This window comes from Xiphophorus maculatus, chromosome 18 (assembly GCF_002775205.1).
Source record: "Xiphophorus maculatus strain JP 163 A chromosome 18, X_maculatus-5.0-male, whole genome shotgun sequence".
NCBI classification, from domain to species: Eukaryota; Metazoa; Chordata; class Actinopteri; order Cyprinodontiformes; family Poeciliidae; genus Xiphophorus; species Xiphophorus maculatus.
In genome coordinates this window covers 25,527,155-25,553,790 of record NC_036460.1, presented here as the reverse complement: position 1 = coordinate 25,553,790, position 26,636 = coordinate 25,527,155, and the positions used below count along the sequence as shown (strand labels likewise).

Below are 26,636 nucleotides of genomic sequence, written 5' to 3'. Positions count from 1 at the left end.
CCTCAGTGCTGCATGCTATTGTGATTAGTGGCCTCAGGGCAACATTTCACTGCAAAAAACAAACAAATCTTATCAAGTATGTTTGTCTCGTTTCAAGTGCAGACAACCTAGTACTCTTAAAACAAGACAAAGCTAGCTTACAAGCACCTTTTCAGCAAACTATTGCATCTTGTTTTAGGTTAATAAATCTTGAAAATAGATGTAAAGTAATAGGATGATTAGATTTTTACACCTATGGATGAAGAATGTCGTGTTACAGGTGAAAAAATCTGAGCTACTTTTCGGTTCGGAAAAGGTAGATTGAATGTTTCATTGAAGGATGCAGGTATTTTTGGCAGTTTCAAGCAAACTTTTTCTCTTTTGTAAAAAAATTCTACTTAAAGATACCCGGTGATCCTGTCCATTGAGAACCACTGCAGCATCCAGCAGCAGAAGAAGATTGCCGAGTACCTGCGGGAAATCTTTGGAGACAAACTGGATGTGGGAGAGGTGCTGAGCAGAGACTCCAAGACGCTGCCCAGTCCGCACAGCCTGCAAGGGAAGATCCTCATCAAAGTAAGGACACATCAGTGGACAGTTACTTGCGGGATGGACTGGGCGTCTGTGTTTTTCATTTTTAAAAGCCACGAAACGGGAGGAGGACTTATAACTCACTTTTTCTTATGAATGCGTGAATGAAGGCGTCTGCTTCCACCCTCCCTCTGGTTCCTTCCACTCAATGTGGAGAATAAAGAAGAAGCGCTCATTATCTATCAATATTTTATTTTATTTTTTTTACCTAACGTGCGTTACCAAGGGTGGGGGGAGTGTGATCAGAACTGCATGGCCACTAATTACTTCCTGTGAAGAGGATGAGGAGAAGGAAAAATGAGAGGAAAGTAGGTCATTTTATTAATCATAAATGGGACGGAGGGGAAGTGGAAGTTTCTGGCATAAATTAACTCGGCGACAGACTGCTGGCTGTATCGTATACAGTGCAAACAGCGGCTAATTGGTGACTCATTTGGGGTTGTATTGCCATTTTTATTTAATATTTTTCAAATACTGCCAATTTTAGCTAATGGATAAAAATAAATCAGTTTTATATTAAAGATAGAATGTGTAATAAAACTACCCGTTCAACTAAATCTTTTTGTACCCAGATTAGAAATTTTCTTTTAAATTAAGAGGCACGAAAAGCCGAATTTCAGGCAAATTTTTTTATGAAACACAAAATTTGTCACAAGTTGCATTGAAATAAAGCAATAAAGAAGGAAAACTGACATGGAAAAGTTGGTGCAGGTTGCTGACGATTGCGGGAATTTGGATGATGTTTGTGCTCAATGTTTTTCATGAATATGAGAAGTTGCATTAAAAAGCGCTTCGCACTCCAGTTATCTGTGTCTTAAGAAATTTTCATTTGCAATTCTGAAAAATACCGATGCTAATTAATCCTCTTTAGTTGCTTAGTGTTTGTAATAAGTTGAAAAAAACACAATGCTGCGCAAAATTATAAAGGCGTCCCTATATTCTTTTTACTTTACCGCGATCAAAGACTCAGACTTTGATGTGATTCTTTTAAAGTCGTCTTAAGAGTTGTACAAGCCTTCTGAAGGTTTTTCAAAGTTTTTTTTTCCGTCCAGTTTTTGCACCAGGCCATGGAAGCATATTGTTTAAGAAATATGAGAAATGGAGGACAAATCAAAATGTTCAAACCTAAAACCTTTAGATCTGACAAAGGATTCATGGCCTGCCAGATTTTAGCTAATAGCTCCTAGAAAGTCACCTGTTTCGTTCCGATTCTTTTCTCCCCATAAACTGATTTGCTAAAGTTTACAGTTTTCCTGCTCCAGCACTTAATTCAAGCAAATGTATTCACAAATATATTTGGCCCCTTACAAATTTCCATATCTTTACTTTTTTGTCACATTCACATGTTACATATTATTTTCAAATTCTGATATCAGAGAACGACTGCCTGAGCAACAAAAACCCAACATATTTTGATTTCACTTATCAAATGAAAAAAGCAATGCAAACAATCCGGCTCAAGACAGGAGGTTGCTGCAGCCGATACTATTTCATTTTCTCTGGGAGTGTCGTCATAAGGGAATAAATGTTAAATTATGCGGAATAAACACGGGTTTATTACATCGACGTTCAAAGTCTATAAATCAGTTTTGCAAACCACAGATGGTCAGGAATCCGGATGCTGAACGTTTAAAAGTATCGCATCAATTACTCTGGACAAACTTTTAATTTTGAAGTTCAAACTCTGTTTTTTTTTGTTTTTGTATTTTTAATTGGTTCAGTTAAATAAATTATGTCTTTGTACAGCCCACTGGTGACAAAGTGCCTAAAAATTTACTTTAAAATGATACGTTTTTACTGTTGTTTTTCATCCTTTGGGTTTTGGAGCCTAGCTGTGCCTGAAAGGTCGACGCATCTAAGCTTAGTGGCTTAACAAGCAAACATTTTCTTCAAAACAGTGAGGTGCTGACCAGAAATTGTTTAAAAAGGAGGTAAAACGACTTTCAGAAAGCCTGAAGAGATATTGACTCAGAGTGGATGCTTAGTCTGAGAAAAACGGGACCAGAACCTCTCAAGTTTGATTTTATTTTGTTTGCCTCATAAAAAACATACAAAAGTTGCTAAAAGTCAAAATCTGCAAATGACCTGCAAATAATTCTACCATCTTTTGAACTGATCTTTTCAAGTTTTAATTTTTACACCAAATTAAGTGTTTTTTTGTTGTTGTTTTTTTTACATTTAAGACTTATCTTATCTAAGGCTTTCCTATTTATTACATTACCGTAGAACAGAAAGCTTGTACGGGGGCTTAAAGCTGAAAACCTCAACATGCGGTCTGCCTTACCTGACAACATTACTGAGGGAAGCACACGGGCTGGGAAGCAGCGCAGGTCCGTCTGTATGCTTATTTGAAATAAATGTCATGTCTGAGCCTCACATGCTTATCTCTTCCTGAGCACCTGCCACGCTCTGAAACAGACAGGTGCTCAGGAAGAGAAGCGGTGCGTCGCGTTTGACAGACCTGCACTCGAAGTCAGCCGAGCGCGGTTAGGAAAATAAATCGGACGTTGCTTCGGTGGCATCAAACATCACATCTAGATTACTGAAGGCTTTCAACAATTATTAGATAATCAGATAAACAGTCTTTGTCTGTTGTGCAAGGACGGTCTGTATTGTTGGATTCCTGGTTTGTTCGCTTCAGGTCAGATGTCTTTGGAAAAAAAAGGAAAAGAAGAGCAATATTGATTTTCTACAAAGGCCTTTTACTGCCCCCTTCTTTCTTCTCCTCCTTTCTGCCTCTCGTTTGCCCTGTGGACCGGCAGAGCCGGGATGGCACAGCAGCGCAGAAAGAGATATTTAATAAAAAGGTTTTTGAACCATCACACGTAGACAGGAAGGTGATAGACTGCTTGTGGCAGCGGTGGCTGGCCGGGAGGGCGGGTAAATGTACCGCAGGAAGCTTTAAGCCTCCAGCTTTTATTAGAAGACGCTTGGAAAATCCTGACTCCCACTCACACTTTGAGAATGGCTCACTAATGGGCCTTCAGTGCGTCCAAATAGCTTCTTAGGGACTTTCATGGGGATTCTGCTGATGTACGTGTTTTCCTGAGTAAGAGATACAGCATGTGCCCTCTTGAGTGCCTAAATGTGGCAGAATTTGTTTTCACTATGGCTGTAAATTCAGATAAAAGACCATCATGGACACTAAGGTTACCTAGTGTACGGTACTGTGAGAAAGTATTTGCTTCTTTACAGGTGTTGCATTTTTTTTGTCACGCCTAAATATTATCTTTGATGGTTATATGAGACAGATAATCTCTGAAAAATATCCATCTCCTCTGCGTCTTCCTCTGTGGCCCTAATGCCCATTTGCAGAGATAAACCACTTGGTCAGAAACAACCAATCAGAGCCAGGAGGAGGGTCTTAGTGATGTCTATGCACTGCCAGGCTACGGCAAGCTTCCTACATTAAAAACCTGTCCTGAATGTTCAGTCTTGTTAGCATAGCCACCGATGATGGTTTTCCTGTAACGGTAAGTTGATTCTCCGCCATTAGGACGTTGTGCAGCACATACACGTGCATGACTGACAGCGCCAAGAGCTTCCTGCTGGCCCTTATTGGTTGTTTCTAACCAAAACACAAACAAGAGCTTGGTTTTTTTTTCACAGATTACACTCTGTTCCAAATTATTATGCAAGTGATATTTTCTCAGATTTTCTTAAATGGTCAATGCAAATGATGGTCAGTATAATTTTCAAGTCATGAACTATTACAGTATAAATCAAATTTTACTGAACAAAGCTCCCTGTGAGAACAGTAGTTTTTTCCAAAATATAAAACTCAAAATGCACTGTTCTAAATTATTATGCACAGCAGATTTTCTAAACATTTTGTGGATTATAAAGAACTGCAAACGGCCATTCTTTGGATGTGCAGCATTATGACTCCACCACCTCCTTCCTGACTTCACAGCCGTGTTGGGCCCACTGCCACCGTTTCTGCTTGTGAGCTCTGGTTAGTGGCCCAATAGTAGGTTGATGCACCACAAGCCTCTGGAGGATCCTCCACCTTGAGGTTCCAGCAACTTCAAATAACTGTTTGCTGCTTTTTAAGGGCATTTTAACAGCTGCTCTCTTAATCTGATAAATTTGTCTAACAGAAACCTTCCTCATTCTGCCTTTATCTGTACAAACCATCTTTGTTCTGAATCAGCCACAAATCTCTTCACAGTACGATGATAACGCTTCAGTTTTCATTAAATATCTAATGTTTTCATACCTTCTCATACGGCACTACACTATCTGATGATTTTCATTAGCAGAGATCCTTTCTCTTTCCCATATTGCTTGAAACCTGTGGCCTGCTTAATAATGTGGAACATCCTTCTTAAGTAGATTTCCTTTAATTGAGCTCATGAGACAAACTAACTAACCAGCTCTCTGAAATTATAATGATTCAAAGAGCCCTGACACACAATACCATCTATAAATTTAATAGCACAACAAAAATTTAATCTTTTTGACACTTTAATCCAATTTACATAATAATTTGGAACTCATAATACTGTCACGACATGATGACAGTTTTAACAAATAAAAAGAACGCATATTGTTTATAAAAGTTACATAATGCAGCTTTAACCACAAAGCTCATCATCGAACAATAGGGAGAGTTCCAAGACAAAATAGCAACGTTGACCGTAAATAGGAGACAAAACAAGCTGCAAAATACCTCAATAATCCCCCAACACGTTTGGAAAACTTTTCGATAAACACCCAGAGATAAAACTGGGACTTTTTGGGAGATGAGCATCCTGTTCCATCTGATGTAAAACTAAAACAGCATTTAAGTACCGGAGTACCATACTGACAGCAAAACATGACAGTGGTGGGGAAAAGTGAAGATTCCCTCCTTCCTGCATGGAGGAATACGTAACACCGAATTGTTCGGCTTTTATTTTTAAACCGTCCCCGAGGTTCGACCTGCGTGGGCTCCGGCATGTAAACAAAACACTGAAGGAGGGCCTGTGCTGCCCTTAGCGTGGAACATCCGACGATCAAACGAGTTCGTTTCTCTCTTTTCTTCTTTCCCTCCATCTCCTCTCCATCCAGGGGAAGCGCCTGCCTGCCTATCTGTCTGCGGACGCCGAGGAGGGGGAGGTGTCTGACGATGACAGCGCCGACGAAATTGAAGAGGACTTCAAACTCAAGAGCAGCAATGTAAGCTACAGGAATGTGGCAGTGTGTTAACCAAGCATGTTTTAGACATGGCTTTTATTCAGTCTTAAAACATCGTGGCAGTGAGATTCTCAAACATGTCAGCCATGCAAATGTGACACTTGAATCTCCGTTAATCTTTCATTTAGAAGACTAATCTTAAACTAATCCGTCAGTCATTGCAAAAACTTAATAAGTTGCTTCACGGCTTTGTGCGTCTGCGACATTAGCTCAGTTTTAATTTAATTTAATAGATTGTGTTATTAGATATCCCTTTTCATTTCCGTTTAGTTTTCATTTGATGAATGCGGGATGTGTGGCAGTGCGGCTAAGGCCAAACTAGAACACAGAGTTCTGATTTCAGCGTTGTTGAAGCTTTACTCGACATTTTATTTCTTTATTTTTGTATAAAGGACAGGCAAAGACAGGCGGCAGATTTTTCATGCCTCGGCTCAGCACAGATTGTCTCCAGCAGATGTGTTGAAATCCGCAATAAAAAGATATGCTGGTTTAAAAGAGAAAACAGGGAGAAAATTAGAAGAAAACTTCATCTCTCCAGATTTAACTTTAGATTTGTGTAGAAGTACTCAATCAAAAAACGGAAAATGCATTATTGGCATGCATTTAAGACAAATGGAGACAGATGGATCCTCTTAAGTGATTAAGATTTAAAAATACTTTTGAGGACAAATTTAACAAAAAAACCCAACAAATTATTAGAAATTCAAACAGATCATTTAGTATTTGAATACATAAAATGTAGAAAGCTATCCATTTGTAGATCCCAACTGTCCTGGTCACTTTGCACCGCATTTCAGCCAGAATCCTCTGTTACATCAAAATAAATAAAAATCTGCATTTGGTTTATCAGTCTATTGGAGCGGCTTTTCCTGCTTCGTGTTTCTCGGTCAACAAATTGATTCAAAGCAAAGTTTTCAATCCTACACAGGCAACAAAACCGAGGTGAGTTAATGTGATCTTGATGAGGCCGTAGTGGAGATAACGACTTCAGTAATTGTCCAGCGACGTTTGAGGTAATTATTGTCAGCAGTAACCAAAGCTTAATGATGCAAGTAGAAAAGAACAAAAGTGAAAACTGAAAGGAGCGTTGTCATTTCTCTTTTGAATTCGACATGAGGTTTTACACCTGCGTGACTAACATCGCTGACATTTTCACTGCAAGTCAGATTCATGCGGATCACTCACTTGCTGTGCGCGCGCCGTTTTCATATTCATACGCAGGCATCATCGTGTTGATATTGTCTGGCACTGCGGTGCCAGGAACATCCTTTCCCAATTTAAAATGGGGAAAAAGCACTGGTCTTATTCTCCAGTTTGGTTTCATAAGTGAGCGTAGCGTCGTTTTTCTTTATTAAGCTGGACGTGCGGCGCTGCAGATGCCACAGCAGATGACCATCGCCGCTTTGAAAGGGATGTTGGCAGGTTACTGGGAGTTTCTGCTCATTACACCAGTTCGCTTAAACAGCAGTGACTTGCTAGCGCTGCACCAATAGACTGACGCGCCTTTGTTGTGTAAAAAAAAAAAGCTATTTTACCGAGCACTGTCAGGTGAAATCACTCAATCAGGTTTATTCACATATTGTGCACAATACAGAGAGCTGGTAGGACAATCAATGATGAAGCAGGTTTGTGTGAAAAGCTCTTCAGACGGAGGCAACACTTGAGTTTTATACCAAGGATAAAGAATTCAAAACAAGGGGCGAGACAGTCTGGTTCTGATTCAGCTGTAGAAAACAACTTCCAACCTTGTACATGTAACCCAAATTGTTCTTTTGGTGAGAGTTCACAAGCATTTCATATAACATGATCAGCAGACGTTAACTTGTAGCTTTTTCCGCCCCACCGTTAATGCGAAAGAGACGGACGTGGTATGGAGAGAATGTATTTTGTTTTGTTGCTAATGATTAGCATGCCACTGTCGTCTGACATTTAGTGCTAAATGAAATGAAGGAGAGACAAAGAAACAGAGGCACTACCGCAGATGCAGACGTGTAATTGCAGGTCGTCATGCTGCAGAATGACAGAATGTTGCTCAACCTCTGGGTAATTTATTCTTTGCCTTTGGACTCGCAGTCAAAAGTGAAAATTTTAGTGTTTTTGTCTGTTAGGCACTTCCTAGTTTTTTTTTTAAAAAAGATTACAAAGCCCTTAGACTTTTCACATTTTGCCACAATGCAACCACATACTTGCAACCATAAATTTCTTTTATTAGGATTTTAGTTTTCCACAAAGACATTAGGTTTGCATTTGTCTTTGGCTTTCTTTCCTCTATCACTCTTAAATAAAATCTAACACTCCACATCACCTGAAAACGCCATCCCACTGTGAAATATGGTGGCAACATCAGTCTGTGAGGAAACGTTTCTTCAGCAGGAATAAAAAAACTAATCGGAGTTTGTGGAAACTTGGGTTGAGATGGAAAGAAGAAGAAGAAGCAAAAAACAGGGCAATCTGAAAGAAACCTTGATTCAGGCTACCAGACACTTGAGTGGTCCACCGTCTCACAAGCAGGAGCAGAAAATCTGTATTCATGTGTTAGAGTGACACAGTTAATGTCTGGATCTGAGTTTAATTGAGACTCCTTCACAAGACTTGGAAATTGCTCTTCATGGATGTTCTTCGTCTAATTGGACTGAACTTCAGTTACTTTCCATAGAACAAGTGGCAAAAAGAATATCCGTAGCTGTGTATCCATTGTCCAAAATAATTGTGCAAATTGGAATTGCAAAAATAAATTTGCTAAATGGACAGACTCCAGTTTCAAAACAACTCATGTTTTTGATTAAAAAAAATTTTTGCGCTAGGATGAGTTGGTTTTTCAGCCGCAGCGACATTTGTGTATTTTACAAAACTGCACTTTTTTCGCAGTTTGCAAACAGCAGCGACGCCCTTATTTGTCGCCGCTGGCCTTCATGGAAAATGAGCAGCTGGCTCCACCGGAAGTGTCACAGCATCATCAAAAGCTCAGTTTGTCGGCTCTTCTGTAAAATATCAGACTGCAGTTTCCACAAAACTTTGCATCTGCTCCCAAACACAAAGGGCTTCTCCTCTGACGGCTGATGATGGTAACACTTGTGCAAGTGTCACCATCCATGATTTTTAATGGCTTATCGCTTGAGCAGGCTTATTCATGTGTGATTCGAATTGCATTTCTTATTTAATAGAAACACCACAATTGCAAAATTGTGATTTTTTTTTAACATGATCAGATTATAGAAAAGCACAGCTACTGTCTAGATGTGCAAAGCTGGAAGACGTACCCCAAAGGATTGGCAGATGTTACTTATGCAACAGCAGGCAAGGCGAGTTAAAATAAGTCAATATACGCCAAATTTTAAAATGTGTATTTGTTTAAAAATACTGTGTATAATTTCCTTTCACCAAGTTCATCAGTCACATACATTCCTCAGGACAACCATGAAAGGTTGTGGTTGCAATCTGTCAAAATGTGAAAAGGACATTTTAGCCAGCAGTCAGAGACTTCCTTTCAGCTCTTTGAAATTTGTTTCAGTTTGCCCCTGTCTTGAAAACTGAGCTCTCTTGCATCGCCCTTCCGCTTAGGGCAACGGCAATCACCAAGTGGAGTCTCACATCAGAAAGAAACTGGATTCTCTTCTGAAGGAGTCTCGGATCGTGGACAAGGAGGACACCGACAGCTTCAGCATCCGAGCTCTGCTCCGAGCCACGCACCAGGGCCTTCAGAAGAACCTGCGCCAGGTACGCTCCGCGCCACACAGCCCGCCCAAAGGAGACCCGAGGCGGCTTCCGGGAGCCGCACTCGTGGAGGAGAAACCCTTTGTCAACATGTAAAGCGAACGCAGCGAAGAGGAGGGGAGTAAAACTAGGTCATGGTGTTAGTCACGGAGGAGGAGGGTTTCGGGGACTAAAGGAGCAGACCAGCTCCTGCCACACTCGCTGGTCAAACATACACGCCAAACAGATCGCAGAGCTCCTCCGCGGGGTTTCTGCATCTTCGTCCGAAGCATGTCAAAACGGGAAGAGTGTGAAGGCGGCCTAAAAAAAAAAGGAAAAAGCCTGAAATGTTGCTTAATATTTCATTTTGTTGCTTGCGTCTTGTCTTATTTTTAGAGATTCTCGGTTTCCCGACTGCCGTCTCAGCGCGGTGGGTGTAGTGCACCAGGGCTTCCAACCCGCTCTAATGTAGTCCTACATCGGCGGTGATCCCCTTCACCTCATTCTGTCTCTGAGGCTTTTTCTCTCCAAGTGTTTCTAGCTGGTTTGTTTTTGCAGCTCTCGCCCACTGGCTCGCTTCAGCTGTCTGATGTTTTATTGAGCGCCGTTTGTTGCGCCTGCTTCAGCTCGGAGGTTTTAGGCTTTAAATGACTATCTAGGTGCTAATGTGTTCGGTATTTCACTACCTAATAAAACCCAGATATTAATAAAAAAAAAAAATAAGTGCTTGGCGAGGTAGAAAAGGAGGCCCTGAATATCTTTTCTCCTTTTTTTTGTTCTTCTTCTTTGTTCAGAGCTCAAAAGGAGTTCTGAAGAAATCCCAAAGCAGATCCCTCATCACAACATTCAAACAGAAGGTAAGACACAGGAAGACGGGCTTTCTCTGTTTTTTTTTTTTTAAACATTTCTTCTTCCTTTTGATGTGTTTGTGGAGAGGTTCATTGAAATTTAGTTTAGCGGAAGAGAGTCAGGAATATGTTGCTTGTGTTCACCAAAAAACATTGACATAACTGGTTGGCTGGTTCAATCGCAGTATTGTATTGTTTGCTGATGTTTAATGTTTCATCCTTTTAAAAGTTTTCCTTTCCTAGAAAACTTTGCAGACATTATTCTTTTTTTGCCTTACATTTGTTTTTTAGTGTTTTTCCTTTCTTCCTTCTGTCTTCCCAAAGTTACACATTTCTTCTCACATCCCTGCTTTCCTTGTGTAATATTTCCTTTCACTCAAAAGGCCCTTTGTTGTATTACTCCTTCTTTCACTCCCTGCTTCCTTCCTTTCCTTTATTTTTTACATGCTTTCTTTGCGTCCTTGTGTCCTCCCATCTCTCCTTCAGTGCGTCTTTTCAGTTTTGTCCTTCCTTGGTTCTTTACTTTCTTGATTCCTGCCGTAATTCCTCACATGTACTATTCTGTCATTTGTAACTTCTTCCTTATTCCTTCCAATTTTCCTTTTCCCATCTTTCCTTGTGTCCTTTCCTTTCTTTGGTTTTGCTAATACCTCTCTTCCTTCTTTCTTTCTATCTTTTCTTCCTCGTTTATTTAAGTCTCCTTCTTTCCCAGTGTCCGTCTGTCCTTGTGTCATTTTGTTTTTCTTCTCACGTCTCCTTCCCTTCTTTTTTATCATTCTGTCTTCCTCTGTCTTTCCCGTCCTTTTTTAGCTTCCTCTTGTATGACTGTGCTCCACTTCTGTCTTTTCTTCTGTTTTTCTTTGCGCTCCTTCAGTTTTTCATGTTTCTCTCTCTCCTTGGTTTCCTTCCTTCCTTCCTTCTTTCCTTCCTTCCTTCCTTCCTTCCTTCCTTCCTTCCTAAAGTGTGGACTGACTCATTTAAAAAAAAAAAAATCTAAATGTTAAAAGATAAGAAAAATTATCATATAAAGCACTGACAGACATTTTGAATGGGAGGTAGCATAATTTCATGCCATTAATCGTCGATCGTATTCATTTCAGAAAACAATAGAGAAATCTACCATTCGCATAATAATGCAGATCTAAATATGTTGTATTAATTAAAAGTTGCTCCGATGTCGTCTTCGTCTTTGATGAAGGATTTCCCATTACAAATGTGAAATATTGATTTCGTAGCTCAAACTTTTTGTTATTAGCCACATTCCATCCTCTCGCAGGATTTTTCTATCCTCTTTTCCCTCCTGCATTTACACACTCAGGTTTCCACTTCAGTCTTTTATGCCTCCCTCTTTGCATATCATGTGCCCTCCCACGTCTGTGTCAGTGGTTGTGTGTGCGTGCGTGTGAGTACTGTATACAAATGTGCACGCCCACACACCCACACACACACACACACACACACGCACACACACACACACACGCACGCACGCACACACACACGCACACACACACACACACACACTGTGGCGTGTTTGTTGGAAATCTAAACACTATAATTACTAAACATTTCTAATCTTCTCAGCCCCCCTTCACTCCAGGAAGGTTCCTCTCTTAAAGAAATGAAATACTGTTGCTATTTTTATAACACACATTCAAACTGCTACAGCACACAGCAGCGTCTATTTATTATGACGGACATAATTCACTAGAGACACTGGTGCTACAGCCCTCTGGCCACTGAAGAACCGCCGGGCTGGGATCGAGTAGGCGGCTTCATACATGGTGTGTCATATATTTAGCAGATTTTCCAGGTTGTCAGCTGAAAGCAGAGCATACCTACATAACAGAGGATAGATTTCTGATTTTTAACTTACTTATGTGTGTTTCAACACTTCCAGAGGCACTCCAAGTCCAGGCTGGCATGTCAAAGCGTGGAGAAGGAGGAAGAGGTTCAGGAAAGGTCTGGGAGAGAGGCTGGCGGACAATTCAACAGGTGACCTTCCAACTGCTTCACCACAACGCTCACAGTCGGGGACAAGCGAATGGCTTGAAGGCTGCCGCCTCGCAGTGGCGCCCCCAGAACATTTCATAGGGTTGGCCAGACGGGCCCACTGAAAAGGAAGCATAGAGCATAAAATATTAATCAAGTCTTTTATTTATATCATGTTAAAAATCCCAAACTGTCATCAACATATAGTGAACTCTGCTTCTTAGTTTACACACTTTATGACCTCTAATAACATATTCAAAGAGCCCTGGCACACAATACCATCTATAGATTTAAGAGCACAACAACAATTTTAATCTTTATGACACTTACATCCAATTTGCATAATAATTTGGAACACGGTGTAGAATAAACAGAAGAATAGCCACCTGCCCTATTTTATTATATATATATTTTTTAGGCTACAGTAATGCTGTTGTTTCAACTTATTACAGCCAAACCTTAATTTTATTTACACAGTTTTAATCACTGAATAACATTGCTGCTGGTGTCTGCTCATCTCTACTGTTGTACAGTTTTTATTGGAAATAGCTTGTCTTTTTTAATGCTTAAACCCACACACACACACACATATGCAAATTAATCTACTCAGTTGCACATTTCTTTGGACCAGAAAATGCTACTTTTTATACTTTCACAATATTTGTGTTGAATTGTTGCCCTTACTGTGCAGTTTGTTGTTTTTTATTCTGTTTTTTATGTTGCATATTCCATCTTTGTGTGACTCTTCTCGCTTTGATTGCTTCTTCTCGCTTTGCCGCTGTTTCACCTGAATTCATATTCTGTTGTATTTCCTGGTAGACGTTTAGATTAAGCCGGTTCTTTGTGAGTATAAATTGATCGAACAAGAATTTTCAGCTCACTGTTATTTCTTAATCTTTGTTCAAGTTTTCCTCCTTCTGCTCTCTGTTCCTGTTCGATGATTCATGTATGAATGTCTTCGGGAATTATCTCAGCTCCCTTAAATGCGTCTGACTGTGTTTGTCTGAGAACGTATATGCGTGATTTGTAGATGCACTCGTGCAATAATGAGAGAGTATTGCGGCACAGCGTGTGTGCTGGTTCCCATTAAGCTTTTTGCCTTTGATGCTCTTTCCTGTGGTTCGCAAGCTGCTTCTTATGGACAATCCTCTCTACCCTGCCACGAATTTCCTCTGTAAATGGGTCAGTGAGACTGACCACAGTCTATCTGATCGCTCCCCTGTCTTGTGTTTCAAAATGTATTTTCAGGGGCGGACGGAAGAGGAAGACAATGAAACTAAGTCGAGATCTGTCAAACCTGGTGGTGTTCACCAATTCTGTCGCCTCGCAGGAGTGCTTAAATGAAGGTGAAACAAAACCGACACCTACACACACAAGCCGTAAATTGCAATGCTTCTCAACCCCCTGTGGACATTTTCTCACTCCCTGCCTCTGTTGTTGTTGTTTTTTAGGGACTCCAGGTGACGTTTTGTCTTTCAGTGAGACCAGAGCCCAATCTCTGGTCAATCACAGGGCCGAGCAGTTCCTGGCTTTCAACCAGAGGCAGCTGTCGAGGATTTACCCCTCGGCCTATCGCATCGACTCGTCTAATTTTAACCCACAGTTCTACTGGAACGTTGGTTGTCAGTTGGGTGAGAAGTTGAATTGTCTATTTAAGATTTTACTACCTGAAATTATTCAAACCTCTCAAACTGTCTTTTGCTTTTTTTTGTTATGTTTCAGTCAGTAGCTAAATCTCAAAGACAATTAGGTGCTATTGAGGTTCTAAAGGACCAACGTTCTTGTCACGGCTAAAGAAAAGCATCCCAAAAGTTTAAAGCTGCCATTTCCATGTTTCACAAAGGGGATGGTGTGTTTAAGTTGCTGATCACAGCACCTTGTATCGCAAACATATAGCTTGCGTCTCCAACGGTGGCTTTCACGTGAGACTGCAAATGCATATCAGACTAATTTCTAAACAATATTGTGAATTAGGAATCACAGAACTACGCACGATAATCTGGCCTGTCACATTTAATCCTGATAAAATGCATTAAAATATGAAAAAGTTTAACAAGTGTTAATACTTTTGCAATGCACTACAAAACTTTTATTAACAATAAGTCACGTGTTAAGAATTAAAGACATTATATTTCACATATTTATTAAGACAATATTCAGATGGTACTGTCTATCCACTTAATGGCATTCAACTTTAATGTCTAATTCTGGGATAAGCTTTGGGGTGAAACGTGTTTACACAGATGACTTCATGTAATGACTCTTGTTTTTGGATGATGAACCAAAATCAAACTCAGACAAGAAGCATCTGATGGAAAACAGGAAACTTTTAAACACGGCAAAGGGCTCTGTAGTGATAAATTTCATATTTAATCACTTAGTTAAGTGAAAATGTAAGGTTGAGCATGATATTAAAAACAAATAAGAAATTGTTACGTTTTTGCTACACAAAAATTCTAAATCTAAGACTAGACGCTTGAAAAGAGATAAAAGTAAACCTTACATACTGAAGAAGACAATGGGTGAAAATGATAATAAATAGGTAGAAGTAGTTAAATGAAACAAGACAGAGCAGAAAGCAAGTCAGACAGTACAAAGCGGGAGCTCTGCAAAAATATTTCACAAGGTGAAGCAGTCACGGCACATTTCATTAATATTTTAAGAACAATCACAACATTCTTTCTCTCTTTTGCTGATGAAAAATGGGTAAAAAAACCCCTAAAGCAATGGTTTGTGTGCCTTACCTTCATCCGTCTCCCCTTTAGCACACAGCTTTTGAAGACTGCAGAACTGTTTTCAGTTCTGGTTTCAGGCACTTTTGTTCCGTCTTTCTGCAAAAAGCTTGTTTGGATGTTTGCCATCTTGCTGCTACTTCTTGGTTATGTTTTGGTTTTTGAGAATCTGACCTGTAACAAAACTGATGCAATTGTCTGCTTTGAGTTTGGTATTATTGTGCAGCTTTGCTTTTCTGCTGTGGTTAAAATAATCACAGGAATATTTACGACTAGGGTCATTTCAAGGCCACCTTCCACTGCTATGAAGTTTAAGCAGTGATGACGACTTTTTCCCTTTTCAGGTTAGTATCTCCGACCTTCATATCAGATTTTAGCCTGGGCCTAAAAACTCTGACCCGATCCAACCCAATAATTAACTTTAATTATACGCCTGGACCCAAAGTAAACCCAACATATTATTTTCGTTAAGATTTTACTGCTTTCATTTTTAGGCCACTATTTGAGTAGAAAGCGTAACTTTTGCCGTTTTTAGCTTGGGTTGAGCATCTTCCAGCTCCATTTTGTCGCTTGTTGTAACCTCGGGGTGAGTCAAGTGCAAATCATCTGGGATGTGTAGTTGATAGGAGCGACGCAGGGCGGGGCAGCGAGCGCATCTATTATGCAGTGCGCTGTGCTTGTTACAGTCCAATGAACGTCCGCACCTTATTTTCTTGCTGTCCTCAACATGTTGAACTACCTAAACATGTTTTAAACTATGACAAGTAGATTAACACAACTTTATATTACGTTTGGTCTTGTCTGTGCTGTTTGTATTGGAGGCTTATTAAACTCATCACAGAAGCCCGAGCCCGGTCCGACATGACCATAAAGAAAGTAGTTTTGGCCAAACCCGGCCCGAAGCCATGAATATAAACCCTGCTTCACCCTATAAGCAAACTGAGAATTAGCTATTTTTTAAATTTACACCTCAATGCAGACTCATGTATCAAAGTGGAGGTGGCGTTTAGGTGAAATTTCATAACTAACTGGATGGTTTTTTGTGTGTGTTTTTTGTTTTTCTAGTTGCATTAAACTATCAAACAGACGGGAGGATGATGCAGCTCAACAGATCCAAGTTCATGGTGAATGGAGATATTGGTTACGTCCTCAAGCCCCCTCCCATGTGTAAAGGTAAAAAACCATGCACCGAATAATCCCAAAAATACCAAAATACAGATACAGTTTATTAGTGAGGCTGTGGAGGTGGTATATTTATCCAATTATGAGGTATAATTACATTTCAGTTAAGTGTTGCAAGAAAAAACAACATACTTAAGAATTTCTTTTATTTTCAATCAAATTGTAGTCTTTTCACCAGGGATTAAAGTCAAAAGCACCAAGATTACAGTGAAGATACTATTGCTGGACTTGCAACTTGCAAGGAGAATCACAAAAAACCGAATGTTCAAAATCTTATTTGCTTTTCTTACTTGGAGAATTTTACCATCTCTCTTGAGTTTAGAGAGTTTTAATGGCTTAGAAATCTGATCACTAATACCCAATTGATCTGAAAGAGACAAGCGGAAAAATTGAGAAATCCAATGTTTCTGAAGTGTCTGTGATTTGGCAGCTTTCTGGACCGGAACCACCGCTAGAGAAAGAACTGACCTTCTTCACTGTGTGAACCAAAATCAAGTTGTTGCTTACAGAACAAATTCTGCAGAGTTTAATCAACTATGCCGAGTCTATTTGGTCCTTATCAGAATAGGTGTTAATTTTACTCAAGAAATTGAGTAATTTTAACACTTGAAGTAGTTATAACTACTCAAACTATGGTTGAAATAATTCTGTAAGAGGTAAATTAATGCCATTTCTGAAAAGGACCAAGTAGACTTGGCATAGTTGATTTAACTCTGCAGAATTTGTTGTGCAGGACGGACTGACTCCTGGTGTGGACTTTCAACACTTCTATCTCGGCCGATGAGGAAAAACTTGGCACAACCCGTTATTGTTCTAGAGGAAACAGAGGAAGTCTCTCAAATCAAAATGAAAATGCGGTACATCTCAGAAACCCCACATTGCTGAAAGTGAAACTGCTTTAAGTTTGGTAAAACCAAGATAGCAAATATATTACAACATTGTGTGTGATTCAACAAAACAATCCTAAAATGTAGAATCTGAGGTGATATGCTGCAATATACAGTGTGTTTTTTACATAACCGGAGAGCTGTAAAGGCTTGTAGATTGTGGGAAAAGCCCAGACAAAAACGTTCCCTCAGAGGAAATGACGGGACAGAGGGCCTAATGTTAGGATTAAATGATGACATTAATTAAAGTTGCTGCTCTGCCATCTTTTACTCCCTGTAGGCTCCTTCAACCCATTCAGTGATGACCCACTTCCAGCTTACCCCAAGAAACAGCTCATACTCAAGATCATTAGTGGACAGCAGCTGCCCAAACCACCGGACTCCATGCTGGGGGACCGCGGCGAGGTAAAGGCAGAGCAACTCGGCGTTCTCACATTCTCCATCTGTCATTCTGTCTTTTGACGAGCATAATTGTTTCTGCACACACTTGTTCTCTTGCGCGCCACTGCTCGGGAACGTAAAACTTGCTCACAGCATAAATAAAAGGAGAATTTTGATTATCTCTGCCGCCTTCAGATCATCGATCCATTCGTTGAAGTGGAGATCATTGGTTTGCCCATTGACTGCTGCAAGGAACAGACGAGAGTTGTTGATGACAACGGTAAGCAAAACACACTCGAATGAGTCAGTGGCCTTGTGTCTCTGCAATGTTTACTTGGATTTAGTGCTAGATTTTATTGGCTCTAAAGGTTTTTGAAACATTTTACTTCATATTACACATAAACAATTCATGCTAATATGTAATTGTAGTTAGGTAGTTGCATTGTAAAAATGTAGCGTGGGTTTTGTAAGGGCAATGTCATAGTTGTGCGGTTTTGATTTTTACTATGCAGTCGAGCATGTTTCTGCAGTGTTTGAATGCCTAGAGTGGAATAAAAGTCATTTTTATTGACTTGTATGGATATCAGCAGTTAGCATAACACCACATAAATCCAGCTTGCATTCCAAGCTACAATTGACGTCAATCTTATATGTGAGCTGCGGATGGTTTCAACATTTCTTTGTCGTTTCTGTGGAGAAAGAAAATGATTAAGCAATCATCAAACCTTGACATCTTTTTTTTTTTAAGATTAGGTTACCAACGCAGGCAGTGATCACTGAAACAGAGTACATCATTTGTGTTACTACAGTATCAGCCTTTGCAAAAGCGTAATTCAAGAGATGCAGAAATGATGCAGATCCTAATCACTGTGAACGTACATCGTCCTCAGGTTTTAATCCAGTGTGGGAGGAGACTCTGTCCTTCACACTTCATATGGCTGAGCTGGCTCTTGTGCGTTTCCTTGTCTGGGACCACGACCCGATTGGACGAGACTTCATTGGTCAACGGACTGTTGCCTTCAGTAGCCTGATGCCTGGTCTGTGCACAACTCTGCCGTATTCTGCTTAATGCTTAATTGAGGCCCTGTGATATATGTACTTAAATGCATCACTTTGTGATTTACTCTTGCTGTTTAAAAACAATGGGGTTATATTATCGGGTAACATGATTTCACAATGTTCACTATAATTAATCCTAACCTCTCAGACGGCTATCTTACAACCGACAGTGTGATGACAATTGTTCTTAAACGCGCCTTCTCCTTAATATATTTTATTTCACAACACAGGTTACAGACATGTCTACCTGGAGGGCCTGACTGAGGCGTCCATCTTTGTGCACGTGTCAGTGCATGATGTCTATGGGAAGGTAAGGGCTCCCCAGCGTTTGCCTTTAGTCTCTTTTGCCAGCTGAAATTATATCATGGAGAGAAACACGTGTCATTCCTTCTCAACACATCAGTCAACTGAGGCTCTGCTCCTTCCACTATTTTCTCTCTCCAGTGGAGCCCTCTTGTCCTGAACCCAAGCTTTACCATAATGCACTTTTTAGGATCCAGCAAGGTATATGGAGCCCCTGAGCTCTCTGCATGGAAAAGCAATGCATGCAGTTTGTGTGCAGTTGTACATCCAAAGGAAATGTTGGTGGCTGAATTTTAGTCAGCTCGCAATCTGCTTGCCAAATTTGTTGGTTTTATCCCATCATTGTTACAAAATGGTAACAGCATGGCATGCATGCACAAATAAACAGCTTCTTGCATCACATTTGCTGTACCTGAAGTGTAAGGTTGCCATCTATAGGAAGTGTTTTTAAAAGCATGCAAGTTCAGCTCACGAGCGTCTACATGTGTCCATAAAATTCACTCGTTGATTCGCTCATTTTCATTCACTTTTATGACGTGTAAAAGCTTGTGTTCTGCATGTCAGAAGTGCATTTGTTTTTACAGTGTATGATAAGGATGTGTAAGAGTACATTTGCAAAACTTTAATATATTAAAGTTGTATAGGGAACATTTTTATGTTGGTATTTAGGAGTTTTTTTCTTCCATAACAATTCCTTTGTAGCAACTACCGCAGAGGGAATCAATTATTGATGGTTGTGCACTTCTAAAGTAAATAAATGCGTAAAAGTACTTGATGGAAGAAGAAATATATAGCTATACAAGTCACGTCGAGACTTTTTAGGCCTGTCAAAGTTATGACTTTAATGACTTCTTAAGACCCTTCAGAAACTCTGTTTTCAGTCAGCCGACAATCCCACAATAACATTTTTTTTTTAATTTGTCTTATTTAATATTTAAATCAGCTGAGAAACTGTATTTTGGGTTTTATGAGCTGCAAGTTATAATGATGCAATGTGATAATCATCTAAATGGACAACGTTTCCTTTCACTCTTTGAATTTAATTACAAAAGTAAGTTCACTTTCAGTGACAGTCTGGTCTGTTACATTTACAGCTGTGTGCGTCTTTTGCTGATTTCTTATTTCTGATGCACCTATTCTCAGGGTCATCAACTACGAGGCATTCGAGGTTTCTTCAACCGTTCCTCCAAGTCCTCTGTGGACACGAACGCCTCCGGTCTTCGGAAGCGCTCTATTAGTGATCACCTCCTGCGTCGAACAGCCAGCGCCCCGGCAAAGGGGCGGAAGAAGACTAAGATGGCGCTATCGGAGTCTGTGGCTTCGATATCTGATCACAGGAATGGCACTGATGCTGGGGCTTCAGGAGGAGAAGGGCTCTCAGTGAGGGCAGAAGGGGCAGAGAAGCCACTTCAACCTCGAGCCCCTCTTGTCCATAGACCCGTTTCCATGCCATTAGACAGACTTCTGCAAGGGCAGCTGTCAATCTGCTCCCCCGACAAGGAACAGCATGATGTGGGTGCAGACACCATCATCGGTGGGTATTTTTGCACTAATCCAAGTTAAAAGATTTTTAGACTCATACAATTTACATACAAACTACCACTTGAAATTATCTGTATTTATAATTTGTCTAACAATTTGATGCTGTTATTTTTTTGTAAGAAGGGCAATAAGGGTATATCAATCCCGCCGATTTACCAAGATCTTTTCTGTCTTTCTCCTGCAACAGCTACATGCACAGTAACCTTGTGAAGTGTTGGACCACGGCCTAATCTCCATGAGGCATTAACATGCTTTTTCTGTCCCATCTTCATTTGCTGTGTTTCTTTATAGTAGAGAACTGACTAGGAAATCCCTCCAGGTAATGAGAAATACTATTGTCTGAAGGCGGCATTGATCAAAAACATGCAAGCATTGCATTCACCCAGTGTATTTGGTTTGAAAATGGTCTGAGATTCATCAATGTGCCATCAGCTCCCATTTTACCAAACCAACCCCATTTTACCATTTTCTATGTTTGATATCTGCAAAAGTGTCTCCTAGTTTTATTGTTCCAACCTCAAAGACCCATTGTTTCAGCTTTCCCTTGGCTGTTGTTCTTGCTGGTCCATTTGTTTGTGTATAAATGTTGCCTTGTCATGGCTGACCCGTCGATTGTTGTTTTGCTTGTAAGCTTTATAGTCTTGGTACCGATTGTGTTGTCCCTTTGCCCTCTTGTGCACAAACACTTTTGGTCTTACAAGACTGTTTTGAATACGAAAAGAAAAGTTTGTTACCAGACATCTGGTGCATACGAGTGAATATTTATATTCAGATGTTCTGAATTCAGATGTTTGAAAAGTGAAGTTGTTTTCTACTAACAATCTACTGCAAGAACAAATGTTTTTGTAACTATGCTAAAAAAAATATAGGATAGAACAGATAGTGTATTCATCCCCAACTTGGGAAATTACTTGGTTTGATCAATATTTTACGACAATATACAATAACATTGACATTGAAACATTTTTATAGTTGTTTATTCCTAAAGTTCATTAAATTTGTAGCTGACAAGAGAAGTAAACCAAAAAAAAGTAGAAAATATTTTGCTTACAGTTACGAGATGTGCAAAATGGGACAAAACGCCTATTTGTTGGTGCGAATCGGTGAAGGGGCTAATTGACCTGGAGCCTCGAGTTCTGTCCTCAGTGTAACATGTTTGCCCATATTCATTGAGCTTTTCGCTGCCTTTTCTGTGTCCACAGGAGCTTCCCGATTCGACAGGCCCAGGTCTTCCACCGTGGAGGCTTTCTTTGACCCTTCGTTTTCTGTTAAATCGCTTGTCTCTACCCCTTCAAAGACAAACAGAAAGAAAGAGCGCGATCATCCAAAGGAGACTTCCTATCTGGTTATTGGTGGTGGGGGGATAAGAAAGGAAGAAGTATATGTCAATTACCAGTCAGAACAAAGCAAATCCAATAACTTCCCCAAAGAAATAGAGAAAGCTGCCTCTATGTCTCCTTTAACAAATAGCCAAACAACATCGGATAAACCAGAATCATCATCAAATAGTACAACATTCACTCTTGCACCGTCAAGCTCCTCCTCCTCTTCCTCTGCACCTTCATCTTTGCCAGCTGTTTCTGGAACAAGCTCTGCTCCCAGCTCTTTACATGATAGCACTATATCTAGACTCATTGACGGAGTGTCTTTAGGCAACGAACAAGGCACTTGTTGCTCCGTTTCTGCTTTAATTGATCAGTTTGAATGCACTGGTGATCTAAGGAATTTAACTACACCATCTCAGACCATCACCTCATCCCACTTGAACTTTAGAGCTACTTCACCTAATTTCCGAAAAGATCTAAGGTCTCCTCTCATAAACAAAATGGCATCTGCTAAAAACAAACCGTTGACAAACTCCCAAAAGTCAAGTCATGTACACAGCAGCATTTGTTCACCCAACAAGAATAGAGATAAACTTGCTGCAGCTCTCTTCTCGAGCCCAGAAACTGCTGACCTTGAAGAGGTCTACACTATCCTGGATGAAGACGTTTTGACGCCTGTGTCCGTGTACAACCTGAGGAAGCAGACAGTCCATGTTCAAGCAGATACTACAGGGAGCACGCCTTCCAGCAGTCTGGGGTCCTCACCTGTAAAAACTATCCAAAACTTAGAGAAAGGAGGCAGTGTGGAAAGAATGTGGGGTGACAGACAAGAAGTTGCAGAGCCAGAGGAGAGGGTTTACGAAGAGGTGGAAGATGCTCCATTTACAGCACCTAAAACAGAACGGGGTGCTTCTGAAAGGTACATGAGCTCCTTCTCCAGTGACTGCATTCAGATTCTCCACCATTCAACTGGAGAGTCATTTACAGAAGTGGAGCTAAACGTTGATGAAGATCCATTGCAGATCATGCCAAACCAAAGCAAGCAGTGGGGTAGGCTTTCAAGTCCAGTTAAACACCAAGCTATTTACCAAAATCACGACTTCTCTCGAAAGTATTCCCAACCACCGAACCCAACACAATCATCTCATCTAGCATCTACACAATTTTCATTCCCAGTGAATAAGCAATGCCGTCAAATGACTAATCACCATCAACAAAACAGCTCACAACTTCCACTAGGTCAGAGTTATATCAGCTCCAGACCCTTAAGCCCCAGTGCTCTTCGTCAGAACAGCTACCCCATACCTACGGGTAACTCTGACTTACTTAACAACAGCCAAACGTCCGTCTTAAGGAGCTGTAGTTCGACGCTGCTCTTTAACGGGTCTCATCAGCAAAGACCAGAAAACAATCAAATTACAACAGAGAGAGTAGGATTCCACAATGTTTTTTCCTCTGCTGAAAGTCTTCTGCATCAATGTTCTGTATCTCAGAACAGGTCCAGACAACAAGCCCTATGCTCTCCTTCTTCTGAATGTAAAGCATCGCACAGCCAGCTCGACCATAGTTGTGTTATGTCCTCATTAGAGTCTAAAACTTCTCAAAACGTCCAACTACATAGCCAAGGTCAAACACAGGTTTTACAAACTGGGAAATACAAGACCAACCTCATTCATAGCAGATATAACCAACTGTCCAAAGTCAGAGACTCACTGCAATCAAATTCAGGTCCTTCATTAGCTTATCTACAGTCTTCACCATCTATCACTGACTCCACAGCCCGTAAACCATGCAAGTCTAAGTCTCTCGGGGATCTGACCTCTGAAGACATTTCCTGCAACTTTCAAAGCAAATACAACATAATTAGTCGCAGTTTCATCACTCCTCATACAACAAGGCCAAAGCCTATAGGTACAACAGGCAAACACTCTTTTCACACAAAGTCTAGTGATCCACTTACAGAACAGCTACGCAGACTGGTTAGCTTAGAGTTAGACGACGGTCTCAAAGAAAGACCACAGTCGACTCAGTTGCAACAAGAAGCGGAAATCCAACCGGCGCTACCCCAAGAAGCAAGTGTGTCTCCAATTGTTTCCAGAGATACGGATGATTCCCCTCCTCCGATGCTTGCCCGACGCCTGTCTTCGCGAAGCCAAAGCCGAGTGCGCCACATCAACAGCCGTGCCCGCGAGAGACAACAAGAGGCCCTCAAAGCTCGGCCGGGGGTGGCGATCAGTAACAGTGACAGCATTGGTGGAGTAGTATGGAGGAACAAACCATCCCTGCAGAATCAACCACCTAACAGACACTCCACTGGCTCCTACATAGCAGGCTACCTAGATGAGCTGGAGGACAGAGGACTCCCCGAAGGAGCCTGCACGTCGGTACGCTATGGCAACGTGGACCATTTCAGAGATCGGTACTATACAGATGACTCTCTCTCACTTGGCATCACTTCTCATTCAGAATCTGAACCTGAAGTCTACTTTCTACTCAGGTTGTAGGTGTGACTGTACCATGACCTGGAACGAAGGACAAAGTACTTAACCTTCTTTAGATTCAGTTATACCAAAAGCCAGAAGACCATTAAAATGAAATATTGCACTTGTTTTATCGACATGTCTGGGCTGTTAATAGTCTACAATATACTGTAAGTGAAATGTTGCATATAATCCACGGTTGGACCTGAACGCATGAAATGTCCACTTTCCTGTCAAGAATGATGTTGTTGGCTGTGTATTGTCTATATTCTCCCTAATGTGTAAATGTACTTGGGGACTTTGGCTCCCTTCAAATGGCTTCCTGAACAGATTGTACAGAATCTTGTAATCTTTGTCCTTGTGTTGTACTGTCCAATGTATGTACAATGACAACGAAGCAAAAAAGAAAAAGTAAAAGCAGAGAAATAATGTTTTTCTTTGCATCCTTTGAATGTGTAGATAACGAAGCGGCTACTTTTAATAGATGGGGTTCATCTTTTCATCTATCAAATGTAAGTCTTCCTCCTCTTTTCAGTGGAATTTCCTTATCTGTGTCGTTTATAAATGCCCCTGATAGGATTTTTCATTTGAGGTCGGTTTTAGCAGAGAACCACTTTGAACTTTACATATATGTTTGTGCATGTTACATGTGAACATGTCAAGCATGACTATGCACTAGTTTATACAGTAGATGTTGGATTACCCGAACACATTTGCACAGAGCAAACAGAGGTTGTAGGCATGTTTGTATTAACAATTTAAGTGCAATACAGTTCATTTAACTTCTCTACTTGGACTTGTTAACTCTCGACAACCTGTAGAATTTGATGGCAAAGAAGAAGAAGAAAATTTAGAGAATTGGAATTTAAAGGTTTTTATTTTTATAATTGCTTTGATACAGACAGTGAAAATACTCTTGTTCTTTCTGGTTATTTTGTTTTGTACAACTTGACGGCCTGAGCGAATGAAACGATGGACACACAGAGACAGACGAAGGAAGAGACGACAACAATGCTGTTGGTTTTTCTGTAGAGAAAGGTTCCAGTATTACGCCACACTTGTTTTTTCTTTGTATTGTTGCTCACTGCGGAACTGTGAGGATTTTTCCTACCAATGCAATAAAAGATAGAAATAATTGGTTTGAACACACTGTTTGTGTATTTTCTCTTTTGCTAAACAGTTTTCTTTAAAATCAGATAGTTTCACAAATACACATAAAAATAAAAACAGTTTTAGGCACAAGTTAATTTATTTATGTGTTAACCATTCAAACGTAAGTTTACGACTTACCAAATAAGACAGTGGAGCGTTTCAAGCTCATCCTGATCATTTGTATGCATTTTTTTCCAATTTTATAACTCAAATTCTCAGTCATCAGTTTATCCGAATACATCGCCTCAATTGCTGACCCCTGGAGAGTTGAGGCAAAGGTCAGCCGCTTTTATCAACAGCTGACTCCATCATGCACAGCCAGTGCACCACATTTCATCATTTTTAAAACAAAAAAATTGAAGAAGAAAAAAAAAAAAGAAACAGAAAATGATCATCAAAACACTCTGCTCAAATAAAATGACCCCTGTTGCCTTTTTCTCCAGGTGCCCATTAAACGTGAAGAGCCAGAGACCGTAAATTCACTATTCACGAGGGAATTGTGTATAAAACTGGCATGGGAAATAGCTGCTCAGTATCCATCAGAGTTGTTAAAAAGAATTGAATGGTTTCCCATTAAACGTAACACCAGCTGGACTCTGCATTAATGAAACCTTGGAGAATACTCTGACCAAAGCAGCCTTCCCTGCTAACGGAGAAGAGCAACTGAAGCTTCCTGTTTATTTATTTTTTGCTTTTGAGGTTGTTATTTCTAACTATCTGTAGCATAACAAATGTTTTTGAACATGTTTGAAATAAAAATGCACAGGAAACCTTTCCTTTCCAGCAGCCTCCGATCCTGGTTGAGGTTTAGCCACCAATCAGCCGCTGGCTGACTGAAAATTATTTCAGCACTAGTTATTAGCTCACACTATAACAGAACTTTTTATGTTACCTTCATGTAAAGATCCGTCTGATATGCCTTTTCTATTTTAACAGGAGCAACAATGCATATAACTTTAAATGCATTTTGTTGGGGCTAAGTTGATCAAATGTCCTTACACATTAGATCTTCACAGAAATTTATTGGCAACAAATCAATCCTACTTGGATCTTGATTAAATCCAAAGCTTGGGAGTAAAAAGAACAAAAAGCATCCATATCGAAACGTTCATGGTCCCGAAATGTGATGTATATAGAGGATGTGTGTGGAAGGTGTGCTGGTTGGATTTGACCAAAATTCTCAATATTTAAACATAAAATTAATCCTGCACATCTCCCCGAAAACCTAAGTGGAAAGTGGTGGTGGTAGCGTCACGCTCTGGAGACACTTTTCTGTAGCAGATACTGGTACAAAGCCGCTGTACCAGGTTCACAG

At 40.3% G+C, this 26,636-nt stretch overlaps 1 protein-coding gene across 7 annotated transcripts in view; it reads left to right on the top strand.

Annotated features, from left to right (window-relative positions):
• The window catches only part of LOC102224567 (1-phosphatidylinositol 4,5-bisphosphate phosphodiesterase eta-1-like), an 81,207-nt gene extending 55,893 nt beyond the window's left edge, over positions 1-25,314 (top strand). For 2 of the 7 annotated variants that reach the window (XM_023351079.1, XM_023351083.1), the window contains 15 exons: positions 384-555; positions 5,623-5,730; positions 9,310-9,465; positions 10,236-10,298; positions 12,187-12,281; positions 13,527-13,624; positions 13,730-13,909; positions 16,076-16,183; positions 17,360-17,484; positions 17,656-17,740; positions 18,351-18,497; positions 18,750-18,829; positions 18,964-19,023; positions 19,966-20,356; positions 21,567-25,314. In XM_023351079.1, coding sequence (XP_023206847.1) covers positions 384-555; positions 5,623-5,730; positions 9,310-9,465; positions 10,236-10,298; positions 12,187-12,281; positions 13,527-13,624; positions 13,730-13,909; positions 16,076-16,183; positions 17,360-17,484; positions 17,656-17,740; positions 18,351-18,497; positions 18,750-18,829; positions 18,964-19,023; positions 19,966-20,356; positions 21,567-24,193 — 4,495 coding nt within the window. In that variant the 3' untranslated portion in view covers positions 24,194-25,314. The other 5 variants (XM_023351086.1, XM_023351085.1, XM_023351082.1 and 2 more) reach the window with 5 other exon arrangements.
• Positions 25,315-26,636: the final 1,322 nt, after the last annotated feature.